General features: G+C 45.4%; 1 protein-coding gene across 2 annotated transcripts in view; it reads left to right on the top strand.

Moving 5' to 3' along the window:
- adarb1b (adenosine deaminase RNA specific B1b) overlaps positions 1–11,513 on the top strand; it is a 94,396-nt gene extending 82,883 nt beyond the window's left edge. For both annotated transcript variants that reach the window (XM_084022833.1, XM_084022832.1), the window contains 8 exons: positions 315–1,240; positions 2,779–2,893; positions 3,588–3,756; positions 3,855–4,000; positions 4,595–4,763; positions 8,284–8,465; positions 9,719–9,897; positions 10,869–11,513. In XM_084022833.1, coding sequence (XP_083878959.1) covers positions 315–1,240; positions 2,779–2,893; positions 3,588–3,756; positions 3,855–4,000; positions 4,595–4,763; positions 8,284–8,465; positions 9,719–9,897; positions 10,869–11,045 — 2,063 coding nt within the window. In that variant the 3' untranslated portion in view covers positions 11,046–11,513. The remainder of the gene's footprint in view (positions 1–314; positions 1,241–2,778; positions 2,894–3,587; positions 3,757–3,854; positions 4,001–4,594; positions 4,764–8,283; positions 8,466–9,718; positions 9,898–10,868) is intronic.
- The last annotated feature ends 4,155 nt before the right edge of the window (positions 11,514–15,668 follow it).

Raw genomic sequence — 15,668 nt, 5'->3', positions numbered from 1 at the left:
TTGGAAAATATATTTCTCCCACTTTGCTCCAAGCATGAGAATAACAAGCCTTCATAACTACAACTTTAACTATTAAATGAAATGCCGTAAATCCTAAAGACGACGATAGATGTACTGAAGGTGTTCTGCTATTTGTAGTCAATAGACTGTAGGTTAATGTGTTCAATCAAATTAAAAAGCCAGCTTCTCTTGCTTTGACAAAGGAACACAAATCATTGCTTCAGTTCCAAAGAGTGATAAAGGAATCTATAAATTTTGCATTTACAAGATCCTGCAACGAAGGCGTTGTAAGTTACTCTTTCTGGGCACCGCAGGTTCGAGCAGCACAGATGTTAAGGAAAACCGAAACCTGGACAACGTGTCCTGCAAAGACGGGATGGGAGTGGCTGAACAGCTCCCCAATGGAAGCGGCCTGGGCAGTCGAAAGCGCCCCTTAGAGGAGGGCAACAATGGGCACACGCACTCCAAGTTCCGGGCAAAGAAGCGCAAGAAAACGCCGGGGCCGGTCCTGCCCAAGAATGCGCTGATGCAGCTGAACGAAATCAAACCGGGTCTACAGTACAAACTGCTGTCTCAGACGGGACCGGTCCATGCGCCGGTGTTTGTCATGACAGTGGAGGTCAACGGGCAGATGTTTGAGGGTATGGGCCCGACCAAGAAGAAGGCCAAACTGAATGCAGCGGAGAAAGCGCTGCGTTCCTTCGTCCAGTTCCCCAACGCCTCCGAGGCGCACCTGGCCATGGGTCGAACCTTGACCGTGAACACAGACTTTACATCTGACCAAGCTGACTTCCCAGACATGCTCTTCAACGGCTTCGAGACACCGGCCGCCCCCGAAGAATCCTTCTATCTAGGCTCCAATGGTAGCAGCTCCTTGAACTCACTAGGGGAGTACCCACTGCCCACTCCACCTGGCGGCAACCTTGTCCAGGCCCCGTTGCCCCCTCCGTCGACGTTCAGCTCGCCCTCCAGTGGCAAAAACCCAGTCATGATCCTCAATGAGCTCAGGCCAGGCCTCAAGTATGACTTTGTCTCAGAGAGCGGGGAGAGTCATGCCAAGAATTTTGTGATGTCAGTAACGGTGGACGCACAGACCTTTGAAGGCTCAGGGCGCAACAAGAAGCTGGCTAAAGCCCGGGCAGCGCAGGCCGCCCTCTCGGCTCTGTTCAACATGCAGCTAGACCAGACGCCGTCCCGGCAACCCATACCAAGTGAGGGATTGCAGCTTCACCTACCCCAGGTAAGATGGTTTATACATTTGTACATTGCCATACTTGAGAATCTCACATATTGAGAACAGACAGTCGTGCCTTTTTCCTACGTTAAAAAAGATCTACCTCATTTTAAGCTTCTAAGAGTTCAAAATGACAGAAATCCGAAACACCACAATGGGTTTCTAGAAGCACAGGGTGCTAATAGAGTCATCTTTTCTGATCAGGTTGGATCCATTGTCATGCAGATAATTAAGATGCCAGTGCCTGGTCCATATCTTACTTATCCCGAACTCATTTTTCATCTCGGTAAAGCACACAAGCTCCTAATGAGGGTCTTCCGAAATGCACGGCTGATTAGATCACGTCATCACTTTATAATTTGGTCAATTCCGGCAAACGATGTTGAACTAAGCGAGAAAGCAGTGTTGTTTTAATAAAGTCTGTATCCAAACGGTGGAAGTCTGCAGCGCTATCATGAAAACCTCATTGACATCAGGTGTGCAGGGACTGAGGCTTTTGATGCCACCGTAGAGGTGACAGTCAGCGCCACGCCAGCGTGTGGAGAGAGATAACACAGTCGGCAGCGCTAATCAGAACAACAGTCTCCTCCCCAAAGCCCTTATTTGCTCTTTACTCACTCTCTCCACTTCAACAAGAAACCCATTTCAGCGATAGAGCCCCCCCTCCCCTCTAATTGCTCTATTAATTATCTGTCGCTTGGGATTAAATTTCTGCAGCCTGCTTCCGTCTGGTAAAGAACTAATGGGGACTAATGGTCGGAGTCCAATGTTGTTGCAAAAAACACGTTAGCATTTTATTGCTGCTTTTGCTTGACGCCCGTTTAAGTCATCAAAAGACATATTTAGGAGCATGTGTGTCGAAAGGAAAAACATTTGGTATTTGTTGAGGATTTTTGGGACCATTTTTTTACCCCAATAGATTTGCAGTCGTTACCTACGCCGCCGACGACCTTGGCATTCGAAAGTCAAATGATCTGGCTACGAGTGGGTGACTCCAAAGTATAGCAGGGAAGTAATATTGGACTAATCTCTTTAATTCGTGGTCACCCAGCCGTCGTCTCTCCTCTTGGTTGTCGTCATTTTCCATCACATTAGCGGTGGATAAAGAGCCGACGAGAGAGGAGGAGGTGGACGTTCAAGAACGGAAAAAAGAAGTGTGAAGTTCACTCGAGGTTTTTAGAGTTTCGAACGTCGTTTTCTCATCCGTCGCTCCGGTTTTACTCGTTCGGTTTGTGCTTCCGTTGTCAGATGGGAGATGGTAAATTATAACTGTCATGCCAAACTCAAACAGCGTTGCTTGAAAGAGGGCTAGGTGTACCTCAGGGGGGTCCGCCCAGTTTCACTTGTTGCCGTTTCAACGCTCCTGACGCTTGTTTGGAGCTGAATGCCAACGTTGTGACAGGTACACGGTGCTCTAGGGGAAGATAACATCAGACGTGCTTTGTAAACTGACATATCTGACACAAGCTCACTCTGGTGTGGCTGTGTGTGTGTGTGTGTGTGTGTGTGTGTGTGTGTGTGTGTGTGTGTGTGTGTGATTCCAGGTTCTGGCTGATGCAGTCTCTCGCCTGGTGGTGGATAAGTTCAGTGAGCTGACAGAAAACTTCACCTCCCCCCATGCACGACGGAAAGTCCTAGCAGGAGTCGTCATGACAACAGGTACATTCGGGACAAGACACGGTTGGATGCCTTTACGAAACACGGCGCTGACAGGGATGCGAGGCTCACAGAGAGGAATATGTATAAATGTGCTCAGGCTGATAATAAAATAATAAAGTCTCCCTCGGAAATAAATGCAGCGTATCGAACAACACTCGTGAGTTAAACACCCACAGTTCTAATTACAACCCTCTCACCAGTAAATGCATTTACTCAAGTACGGAACTGAAGGACGTGACAATTCCCATTAGTTGCATTATTCTGTACTTCACTCTATACTTGGCACGCGCACATACGCTAAATCAAGATTTCTTATTGAAATATAAGTATGATGATCTCATCAACATACGTATAAACTAGTTAAAGAACTATTAAAGTGATGGAAAGAAAATGTTGCTAATTAGCCTGAAGTGCTAACCGCAGCTATTAGATGATACCGATGTTTAAAGTCTGATGGAGGAAATTGTTGCTAATGCTTGGATAGCAACTTTTTCTGCAAAAGCATCCAAGGATGAATTTGTTAAAAACAACAACTAATCGTTAGCTAACATATATTCTGATAACTGATCTGCAGAAAAGAGTTTGTGCAAAATTGTTAATGTGAGCTTGCGAATGATTTTCCCTCCACATATATGTACAGCATGTACTTTGTGATTGTTGACTAGTGCGTCTTTGTTCCCGACCCCCCCAACAGGCACGGATGTGAAGGAAGCACAGGTAATCTGTGTGTCCACGGGAACCAAATGCATCAACGGTGAGTACATGAGCGACCGCGGCCTGGCGCTGAACGACTGCCACGCCGAGATCATCGCCCGGCGCTCGCTCATCAGGTACCTCTACACCCAGCTGGAGCTCTTCCTCAGGTCAGTGGACGGTGGCGAGTGAGTCTGTGATGTCGGAGAGTTTTTCTCAATATTGACGATTTAATTACACATCCATTAAACCTCCGTCTCCACCGCAGCAAGGAGGACAACCAGAAGTCGATATTCATGGCGTGCGACAAGGGAGGCTACAGGTTAAAGGACAACGTCCAGTTCCACCTTTACATCAGCACCTCGCCCTGCGGAGACGCCCGGATCTTCTCCCCGCACGAGGCCGGCGTCGAAGGTACGGAGCCATCCTCCTCCTTCTCGTCTCAGCCGGCAGATTTTTTAATTTATTCTCAAAAATTCTGAACCGAGATGAGACCACCGCTGTTTTTTTTTTTAATGAATTCAATTCCGAAGGTTTTCCCCTCTCTTATGCTTGGTTTCATTTAATTAGAATTTGACTCCAAATCCAAATACGCATTCCAGACACATTTAAACAAGGCTCCAGTAATTAGAGCTTTTTGTCATTCGCTGTCTGTCTCTATCAGTCTTTCTCTCCCACCCGGCCCACCCACACTGTCTGTCTGATTAACCTCCCTCTTACTCTTGTCAAAGTGTTTTCCGTTGCACATGGCACACTGAATAGAAAACAGCCACATTCAATTAGTCACTGAATAGATGGCGCCTGCTGGTGGAACGGCAGAAAACATTGATAACATAATAATAAATAATAGTGCCGTTCTTTTGTCGAAGCCATTTTTTCCATCTGTCTTTTCTCTTGTTTTTGCAGATATTCCCACATTGATAGGGATCCAAAATCTCCTGCTAATCTTTCTTTTCGTGTTTTATGCTTTTACCGATCTATTTTATTTCCCTATGCTGTCTCATTCAGACCAAGGAGACAGACATCCCAACCGGAAAGCACGGGGACAGTTAAGGACCAAAATTGAGTCGGGGGAGGGGACCATCCCTGTGAGGTCCAGCAACACCATCCAGACCTGGGACGGGGTTCTGCAGGGGGAGCGGTTACTCACCATGTCCTGCAGTGACAAGATCGCAAGGTACAGTTATAGATCTTACAAAGTCTGGCTGCGGATCTGGTTCAGATTATAGATCATATTCAGTTGTAGCAGGCGGAAACCTCCCGTTCTTAAAAGTGAAGCCAACGCTGAAGTGCCTTAAACTTGCATTATCTCTGCTGGCCATCAGGGGGCGACTCCTCTGGTTGCAAAAACAAGTCTGATTACATGGAAGTCTATGAGAATATCATTCTTGATTTATTATGAAAGTAAACATTGAAAACATGAGTTCTTCAAAACAACATGATGTTCATTTAGTAAATTATGGTCCATTTGGACACAGTCCAAATATGGTCACTTCCTTCACTGGTGGCAAAGATTCCAAGATGGCAACCGACAAAATGCAGTGACTTCAAAACCGTAGTCCACAAACCAACCAAACCGGTTAGCTTAGCATAAAGACTGGAAACAGCTAGCCTGGCTTTGTCCGACCAAAAAATCCACCTTAAATCCAGTCTTAAAACGTATTATTTCACACATTTAATCTGCACAATAATCATCTTTTCATAATAATAATAATAAACAGAAAATATTTCTTATGTATGTTTAATTCTCATGGTTTAACTTTAGCCACATAGTTCCAGGAGCATATCTTTTTTTGTTATTATTTGTTGTATTTACTGGTACTGTGATGAATCGCATCCCAGCGTGATTTGTCATTTCAAGTCTATCATTTTCTCCGGGGAGTGTGAGGGACGGCTGGATTGATGGATCTTCTGTCCCTGGGGCGCTTTTGCAGGCGGATCATAGCGTCTTTAGTCTCTGTCCATGTTCAAGGCAACACTGTGCCTCCTTTGTGATGGACGATAAAACTTGTCCATAACTCTTCTCTCTCGAGCCCTATTTCCTCCTCCTCCTCCTCCTCCTCCTCCTCCGTTTGGGAGCGTTACCTTGCCTGAACGCCCGGCGTGATTGAACGCTGAGAGCTTATTTGATGAGGGAGATGTGGACTGAGTAGCGAATGCTGTTTGCACTGTGCAAGTGGTCTTGTTGCCCTGGCGATTCCCATTTTATCCAAACGTGGAGCGATCCAAGTCGCTAGAGGGCAAAAATAGGTTGGAGACGTTTGTTTCTGCCCGAACCTTAATGGATAACAAGGCAAAAACTCCAGTTTGATGTAGAGCATCAGAAAAGGAACCCTTAATGATGTCTAATATGAGTGTATATATGATGAGACTATAGCCTGTCTGCCCTCTCATGACACAGCTGTTAACCAGGTGAGAAATCAGCTGCCTACCTGCCCCCCCTGCATGAACGATCGAACGCCGCGGGGCCGCCATTTAATACACCAACCGACTGTCACACTTTGACCATGCCCGTAATGTTCCCTCCTCCTCCTCCTCCTCTTCACACGGTGTTTTCTCTCCACTCGTTTCCTGCGATTACATGCCCCGCCCCCTCGGCAACGAGCCGTTCTCTGCATTAGTGCTCATTTGAATGAGCTCATTAGCAAACAGGCGAGGCTCTTATGGGATATTTCTGTGTTTGTCCCGTTTTCTGGTGTCGTTATTTCTTCGAACAGCGAGCGAGTGTGTGTGTGTGTGTGTGTGTGTGTGTGTGTGTGTGTGTGTGTGTGTGTGTGTGTGTGTGTGTGTGTGTGTGTGTGTGTGTGTGTGTGTGTGTGTGTGTGTGTGTGTGTGTGTGTGTGTGTGTGTGTGGATGCACTGAGCATGATATTGAATCAAATAACAACAAAGACATACAGAGATGTCTGACGGGAATGAAATTGAATGCCTCCGAAAACATAACTCAAATTATGTGTGTTTTGTTTGCGTTTCTTTTTACATAATGAGTGTTTTAAGGTGGATTTGTTTGTGATGGAAAAAAAGTGTGAGTGTGTGTGTGTGTGTGTGTGTGTGTGTTGCCTCGTAACGACGGTGCTGGATGTGTATGGTTTCCCGCTCGCAGCGATGGATTCCATGATTTCATTCTCACACAGAGAATGCGGCGCGTGGAGGTGACGAGCAGCCCGGGGGTTCGATGCTCGCATATTCCTCATCGCTCTGCCTCCATGTTGGTCATTTCACACACTTTCAAACAGTCGGCCTGAGGTGAAACGCAGAGTGGGAAGAGCTCGTCGTCGCACTGTAACTGCCTAGGTTTTATATTTGTATCATTTAAGGGTAAAGATGAAGGAGAATCAATATTTGTTTTTGGAATATCAACAAATCCAACAAAAGACCAGATGGATCAGACTTCTAGTATCTTCTGTGTTGCCAGGAACACGTTCTCTGATGCATTAATAACACTCTTATAATGAATCTGCTATATCGCTGAATAGTTCCAGTTATACGTGAAGAATATAATATATATAATATCGCCACAAAATGCCGATCTGGTATCAAATAACATTATTTCATAAAGTAACAATCCAATAAATGTGTATCTATGTATTTATTTGTTATAAAAAAGTTAGGAAAGCAACGTTCAAGATGTTGTTTTACACATAAAATAACGTTTGTTAAGACCACAGTGTCCAACTTAGGACATTATTTCGCTTATTTTTTTATGAAATTATAATTTCTGTGTTTTAACGAGTGAATGAATTGGCTTTGGGCTGAATTCCAACATTCGCCTTCGTCTACTTTCTTATTTTCCTTCCCCCTCACTGTCATCTTTCTCCCTTACTCTCTCTCTCTCTCTCTGTGTGTGTGTCTCTCTCTCTCTCTCTCTCTCTCTCTCTCTCGCTTCACAGAGCATGTCAATGGGAAAAATGACTGGGGAGAGAGATGGCTAATGACACAGCGTAGAAATCCACAGAAGTTTGTGGGAAATGAAATTGGATAGCCCAGAGTGTACACAGCTGTGGGATTGTGGGTGATTGTGTGTGGCAGATTGCGTTGGCTGGTTATGTACTAATATCATATTTTTGCTTGTGCAGCTGTATGCGTGTGTCCACTTATGCATGGAGCACATTATCATACAGTATGTCTTGGTACAGTCAGACGGTGAACTTTCTCCGTAGTTGAGAAACTTTCCCTCCGTGTCATGTCTGTCGTAGAGACCAAATTATTTCTACATCCATATTTCTGAGAAGAATATATTCATGAAATCAAAATAGATGTATACATGTGAAAGAAAAAAGACATTTTGTAAGTATTCTAAAAGGAGAAACCCGCTGGCTGCCACCCCGCTGTTACACTCATTTCTATGCAACCAGCGTAGCATGAAAGCATGCTAGAATTAGAAAGCTAACGTCAGCTAGCTAGCCAAGAAGCCAGCTGCTGAATTAGTAAAGATTTAAGTTAACGCTTCGTCTGCACATCGTTATCCCCAGATACTCAGAGCTTCATTTCCAGAGTCTCTGTCTGTGATGTAATTCATATTTTCTGATATTTCCGAATATGAATCTTGAGAGGTGAACCACGGGGTTTGGTTTGATGTGATCTTCAAAGGTTAGACCTCCAAATGGAGGTGTACTTTGAGATGGTCTAACTCATATCTACATAATCGGTGTGTGTGTGTGTGTGTGTGTGTGTGTGTGTGTGTGTGTGCTCTGCAGGTGGAATGTGGTGGGCATCCAGGGCTCTTTGATGAGCTACTTCACAGAGCCGATCTACTTCTCCAGCATCATCCTGGGCAGCCTGTACCACGCCGACCACCTCTCCAGGGCCATGTACCAGCGCATCGCCGACATCGAGGACCTGCCCCAGCAGTTCACCCTCAACAGGCCTCTGCTCAGCGGTGAGGGACTAAGAGATCTGCAGGAGGTTTCACGTGTTTTCAGGAGGATCTCCTCGTTAATCAATCAAACTCCAGCTGTCTAAATATCAGAGTGATCAATCACATTTCTCAACGTCGCCGGTCTTCTTTTCCCACCTGTTTGATCTGAGCTGACATTTACCTTCTTCCTCTGGAATTTGAATAGCTTCATCTTGTTGTGTACATTTCCAGCATTTGAGTTTCTATTTTTAGAACTCAGTCTTTGGGGGAGGAGTTTAGCAAATCATCACTTATAACAACGAAAGCTGCTTAAACAGTCAGAGTGAAAGTGTTGTGGTCGTGTTTTTAGATCCTCGTGGATCACATGGTCCGGAGCTGTACCCCCCCCCCCCCCCCCGGTTGCTCTCTAAATGTCGGCTAAAGGAGATAATAGTCGGGGGTTATTAACCTTTTCCGCTTTAGAGAGTTTTGGCTGTGGCGTTAGAGCGCCGAGGATTTCAACACCTTTAAATCATCTTCTGCCGCCAGTTCTGTCGAATGAAACCAAGGAGCTTAATACACACACACACACACACACACACACACACACACACACACACACACACACACACAAAGAGCAGGACACCGGGATTTATGGCGTCCATATATCTCCCATTTATGCTTTAGATACAGTGGAGGCTGATGGCCGGTGCTGTGCTGGAAGAAAGCAGGCTCTGACCTCATAGTCCTCCCCCCCCCCCCCCCCCCCCCCCCCCTCTCCACACACACACACACACACACACACACAAACCTGGTGTTTTTTCGGATAAAGAAAAAGCGACAGAATAAAAGTTGCTGTTAGAGCGGTGGGAGCAGCAGTCGTATTGAAGGAATGGGTTGCCAGGTTTGGTAGATCATCCATCGTTTAATGCAGCCGGGGGGCATGAGGTTAACTTCCTTTTGGAATATGTATATTATTATTATTATTATTATTATTATTATTGTTACAGTCATTTTTCTTGCTTGGAAGCTTGAAGATTTTTTTCATAATGTTTGAAAAAGGTTCTTAAAATGTGGACTTGAGGCAAAAGGAAATCCTTAAATTGAGTATTTCAGTTATAACGTATCGTCGTCCTGTGATAACCTCTAAAACGTTTTCAAGAGCTAAGATATCGTTTTCAGCTTAGAGGATTCATTCAAATGTTACGAATCCATAAAGGAAACATAACGGAATACATTTCATACCTGGTTTTCTTTGAGCAGTGAGGATATGTTTTGTCTTTTCTGGATTCCAGGTATAAGCAACGCCGAAGCCAGGCAGCCGGGGAAGGCGCCCAACTTCAGTGTGAACTGGACGGTGGGCGATCTGGCCCTGGAGGTGATCAATGCAACCACAGGCAAGGACGACATGGGCCGGGCTTCACGTCTCTGCAAGCACGCCCTCTACAGCCGCTGGGTGCGCCTGCACTCCAAGGTGACATGAACCCCACTCCTGTTGCTATGGAGCGCTTCGGCGCCAGTCTGCTTGTGTTGAATCACGTGTTTGAGTGAAGATTGAAGAATGTGCTGCTGAGGGATCCGGCTGCAGGACGTCAGATCTGTGGATGCAAGTGGAAAGCTAGACGAGAAATTGCCTTTTAATTATGGTTTCATTTCTATTAAACGCAGATACAGAACGTACAGATTATGTGTTTTTACCAGAGAATATTCAGTCATAACAGATCTCTTTGTTCTCTGTGAAGTTTACAAATCATGTGATGTCGCCCCGGTGTGTTTTATGTGGAGTAAGCGCTGCATCAGACTCCATTAAAAAAAATAGCCTTTTAGTTCCTAGATTGCTTGTCAGCAAATGGTCAGCAACCAGCGTTGCTTTCTTTCTATGTATAAATGCTGTGTAGAGGATCTAATTAATGCCGATGTGAAGAGTGGTCCGTGTGGATTTAGAAAAGGTACTGATGATGAATCATTTTGAAAATTATCTGATGAATATATAAAGAAACTGTAAAGTGTTACATTTGTGAACAGGATTTGGTGACGGACTGTTTTCAGTCTCAACAATCATTTCAAGAAAACTGGATTTTAACATTTGATTTTACGCGTATTAGATAATTGATCTGCAGTAATTTATAGAAACATAAGGTCGTTGTGGTGTTGAATTCAAGGTAATCAGTAAGAATATATCCAGGCCGAGTCATGAGCTTTGGTTGGTGACCGTCTGGGCTCCTGGACGCCTCCCTTTAGAGGGTTTCTGGGCATCCCGACAGGAAGGAGGCCCCGGGGTAGACCCAGACCACGAAGCAGGAGTTCATGCATCTGGTCTGCCCTGGGAGCGCCTCTAGTTCCTGGGGAGAGGGACGTCTAGGACGATAAGGAGACCATAATGGATGGAGCTGCAGTCAATGTTGTGACCTTTAACCTGACCTCCTCCTCTCTCCCCCCTTCCAGCTGTCCTCCATCTTATGGATCAAGGTGCTGAAGCCCATCTCCTACCATGAAGCCAAGCAGGCGGCCTCAGAGTACCACTCCGCCAAGCAGGCGCTCATCAAGGCGTTCCACAAGGCCGGCCTGGGAGCCTGGGTCAAAAAGCCCATCGAGCAAGACCAGTTCAGCCTCTGCTCCTGAGGGAGTGAAGGGGACCAAGGGATTCCTTAAACCCCCCCACTCCTCCTCCTCCCCCCACCCCGTTACCGACCAGCCCACAGAGACACTTACCTCCGTCCCGCCTGTCGGCACGTGCTGCACTGTGTCACCAACCATCCATAGCTCATCATTGTCATTCCTCCGAGGACCTCACCGTCTCCTTTCTCATCACTTTTGATTTTTTTATCCTTTTTTTTGTATTATTTGATTTTAACGGATGGTGTTTTTAATCCCCATCAACTTGTTTTTAAAACTGGAATCCATGTTTTTAATGCCGTAGATGTGGAAATTATGCAGTTTTTGTCTATTTTTTGTTTTGTTTTTCTGGATCAACGAGTGTAGCCAGTTTAGGGTGAAATGTAGCCTAGAAACCAACAGGATCTTTAACTGAAAAAAAAGAAAAAAAAACAATGTGTATGGACCTGGGGGAAGATAGAAAAAAAAATAAAATGAGAATGACTATGAGTTTTAATTTAAAAGATGCGTAAATCTTCAGGATGTAAATCTAGTGCTGAAAAGAAAGAGGACATGAGATAGTTCTATAACTTTTAATGTGTGTTCCTTAGATGAGACTACATGTTCTTAGACCCTGTATTAAAGATGAAAATGCTCCAAAAATATTGTGGCCCCTGTTTGATTTACTGACCGGAAAGACTTCACAGGCCAGGTGCACTTTTTTCCTTCAGTTTGATTTTATGTCTCATGATTTTTTACGTCACTCTCATTTCATACTTGAACAATGACGGGGGAGTCCCGTCGAGAGCATTGTAGCCCCGCCCCCTCCACCCCCTTTCTGACTCCTCCCCCTCTCGCCTGGGTCTCGGGACGAGCTTTGGGAGGTGCTGCACGTTGTATTTTTCCTCGACCCGAGCCGTGGCTTTGCATGGGAACTGAACTGGGAGGCGCGCGGAGCGCTCATCGATGAATGATTTCAGAATGAATGCCAGCATCTTCCTCCACAGGCAGCTTTGAATCTTCGTCTCGATTTTCTAATTTTAATGTGATTGTTTGTTTTCGGGGGGGGGGGGAGAGGAGTGGTTTTTGTTGTTGTTGTTGTTTCTGTTGTAACTCTCTTTGGAAACACCCGGATAGATCTGCCACCAGTAGGTGAACAACCAAAACGTGTCACAGCGTGATGTCACAGCGTGATGTCACTTCCACCGTCCTCACTTCTGCGTCACACGTCTGACCCTTTTTACGTCCCGGAGTGATAAAAAATGTTCTTTTTTTTGTAATAAAAAATAAGACGTATTTAACTGCAGATTCCTATAGGAAACGTGTGTGTGTGTGTGTGTGTGTGTGTGTGTGTGTGTGTGTCTATATGTGTGTGTGTGTGTGTGTGTGTGCCCATACTCTGTGGAATCTCCACCAAAGATGATGTCCATGTGTGTTCCCCCCTCCTTCCCAGTATTTTCTTCTCCTTTTTTAATCGATCCTCTCCTGTTTTTTTGTTTTTGTTAGTTTTTTTTGGGATATCCACTGAATAATGTACTTTTAAATGCTACAAATACTGTGTACCAGTCAGTATGGGGGGGGGGGGGCTTCTTTAGTGCATCTGTAGCTGTGGCCACGTGTATGTTGTGACCTGCCATCATTATTGCTGATACAGCAGTTCTCTGTATATATGGAAGGACAAAAATGACTACTTGTGTTTCCCTGTGCGATGAGTTGGGACTCACTCACTCTCTGTGTCTCTCTCTCTCTCTCTCTCTCTCTCTCTGCCGGGGTTAACAGGCTTCATCCCGGCTGTAGCCACCAATGTTTGAAAAAAAGAAAGAATCTCTCTCTCTCTATCTATATATGCACTGTAAGGTGCCTCAGCTAAAAGTGGCATCCACAAGCTGGCACGTGTGATGTCATATGTGTACCTTTTTTTTTTTTTTTTACTCCTGTTTGGTTGTTTTATGAGTCAGTATTAGAAAAGCAGGAAAGGAGAAGCTTGATATTTGGATCACAGACCCCCCCTCCCCCCCTCGGACCAAAGTCACAAGCAATACTCCTGATGTCTCCTTTAACGTCATCACAAACAGGAGTCTGAAGCCCCGCCCCCCCTCCTGGTTCTACTCTCTCTCTCTTGTTGTTGTTGGTTGGTTTTCTAGATCCCCCTCTTAACGACTGCCTGCTTCTAGAGTTTTCCTTTTTTCCTTTTGACTGCACTAAAGATGTCAACTGATGATGTCATGATAAGAAACCGTCCCCCGTTTATGGATTGGATGGCAACTATCACAGCAAGAACTGAACTGCTTCAGCTTAACCCTTTGTGGATCCTCGATGATGGTCAGTGCCCCCTCCCTCTTCCTCCTCCTCCTCTTCCTCCTCCTCCTCCTCCTCTTCCTCCTGCAGCTGCGCCTGTAGTGGATTTTTTAAAACATTTTATTTTAGTTTCTTTAGTGGCGACTCCAGAGTGGTTTCTGTGCTCGTCCACTCAGGTTTCTCCGAGCCGCCACTCGCACGTTCTCCCCCTCCCTCTCTCTCTCTCCCTCCCTCTCTCTCTCTCCCTCCCTCTCTCCCTCTCTCTCTCTCTCTCTCCCTCTCTCTCCCCGGGTTGTCCAACATGTGAAAAAAAAAAAAAAAACCTCCACCAACAAAAACCCACAACCTTGCATGTTCTACCGACACTGAAGCTGCACCTAGCATGACGACAAACTTTTAAAGGACTCAAGTAGAAAAAAAATAAAAAACACACACACACAAAAAACCCAGAAAACACTGAACATAGATATATAAAATGAAGAAAAAAAGAATAAAAGAGTTCTTAGTTTACTTTTGCACATGGTTTGGGATTCTTTCTTATCGTCACCGTCTCTCTGTGTTTGTTCAACAAGCCTCACACATCACTGAATGTTTCATAGAAGATGTCATTCTGTGTTTTGTGCCACGATTCTCTCTCCCTTCAGACTGTTGAGCTAGCCGTCGCCGTGACAACGAGGGCGTTGACGTACCAATACAACAACGTAAGAAGACTTACTCCAAGTAAAACCATCGGGAACATGTAGAGAAACTTGTGTTATCTGGTTTTGACAAGGGGGCGGGACATTTCTGACAGCCGTTAACCAATCGGAGCAGACTGGGCTTTTTGGGAGGGAGGGGCAAGATGTGAAACAGAGCTTTTCAGAGAGAGGCTGAGAAGAGCTGCTGCAGCACGGCCTGATGGGAAAAATGAAGTGTTTTTGGAGCACTAAAACAACTAAACGTGTTTTCGTATGCGCTAGAGAAAGTCCTCACATAAACGATTATGACTTATAGATCTGTCGCCGTGCATGCTGGGTAGAGGAGCTTGTTTGGTGTCAATCAGACTCAAGGTGAGGCCGGATTAGTCCGACGGGAGCGTCTCATGCATTTCACTGCTGGTTTTAAGCTTCGGCTCACACGGGGAGAGAAGTCGGGTCATCAGGGTTTCCTGTGTGTTTTAAAGTGTTTACAGTACTATAACATGTTAGTATCAGCACTTTTATAATCAGCCTATACATTGTTTTTATTGTTAACTCAGTCACGAAATCCAGATCTGAAAGAAACTCTGGAAAAGCTGATTGAGGAGGATGTATTTTTTTATCCTGGGCCATCATATTCTAGAGGAAGCCTCTCTCGCATGAGCCACTGTGAGCTCTGGGAGGCGTGAACTTCCAGCTCTGCTGCCACAACAAAAACCTGTTGATGTCTCCCATAGCCGACGTCATCATGGGTTTCTGGTGAAGCCCGGCCTGGAAGAACGCCGGGACGGCCCCACCGAGCACGGAGTACTCTGTGAAGCACATTTATTAACATATATTTTAAACAGCCACACATTTGACTGGAAGACTGATGGGATTTCTAGAATTCAACGAGCTGAACACAAAAGATCAGCCTGAATTTGAGTTGGGGGTGTACATATGTAGATCCAGTAGAGCCGGGTGGAGGATGGGGGGGGGGAGGGGGTGTACATATGTAGATCCAGTAGAGCCGGGTGGAGGATGGGGGGGGGGGGGGGGGGTGAGTGTGAGAGCGAGGGCAGCAGCTTGTGCCCCTGAGAGAAATGACAAATCATTAGCTCTGTCCGGGGGTAAATGGGAGCCCACTCTTTCAAGGCCCACATTTCCATTTCAATTTTCTGCTCAACAGAGTTGATATATGTGGCGAATCACCACGGCTCCCACCACGACCCCCCCACCACCCCAAACCCACCCCACCCTCCCCGTTACTCCTCAGAGTATCTCCCTGACCTTGTGTCTCTGGGTGCCGTGATGGCGTCACACCCACAGCTGTGTTTTCAAAAATAACATAAAATCTATTATCTAAGCTGACGATGAGGAGTGGAGTAGATTCTCAAAGCGGGGGTGGATCTCTGCAAAAATAATAGCTATAACTTATAAAATTAGGATGAATCATTAAAAAGGGCACATCTACAGACGAGGATGGGCGCCAATAAAAAGACCATTACGTCCATTATTCGGACTAGGAGACCAGACTCCTAAGATCACTTACTTGAAATGTAGGCTGTAAATGCTATATATATATATATATATATATATATATATATATATATATATATAGTTTTCTCTGATTGCTAAACAACAGCGGTCACAACTGGAGCCACATGTCTGCATCACCAACAGTCACTGGGAACAA

Source organism: Eutrigla gurnardus, assembly GCF_963514095.1.
Source record: "Eutrigla gurnardus genome assembly, chromosome: 12".
Classification (NCBI taxonomy): domain Eukaryota; kingdom Metazoa; phylum Chordata; class Actinopteri; order Perciformes; family Triglidae; genus Eutrigla; species Eutrigla gurnardus.
The sequence above is the reverse complement of the archived record's forward strand: the minus strand, read 5'-3'. Positions and strand labels throughout refer to the sequence as shown.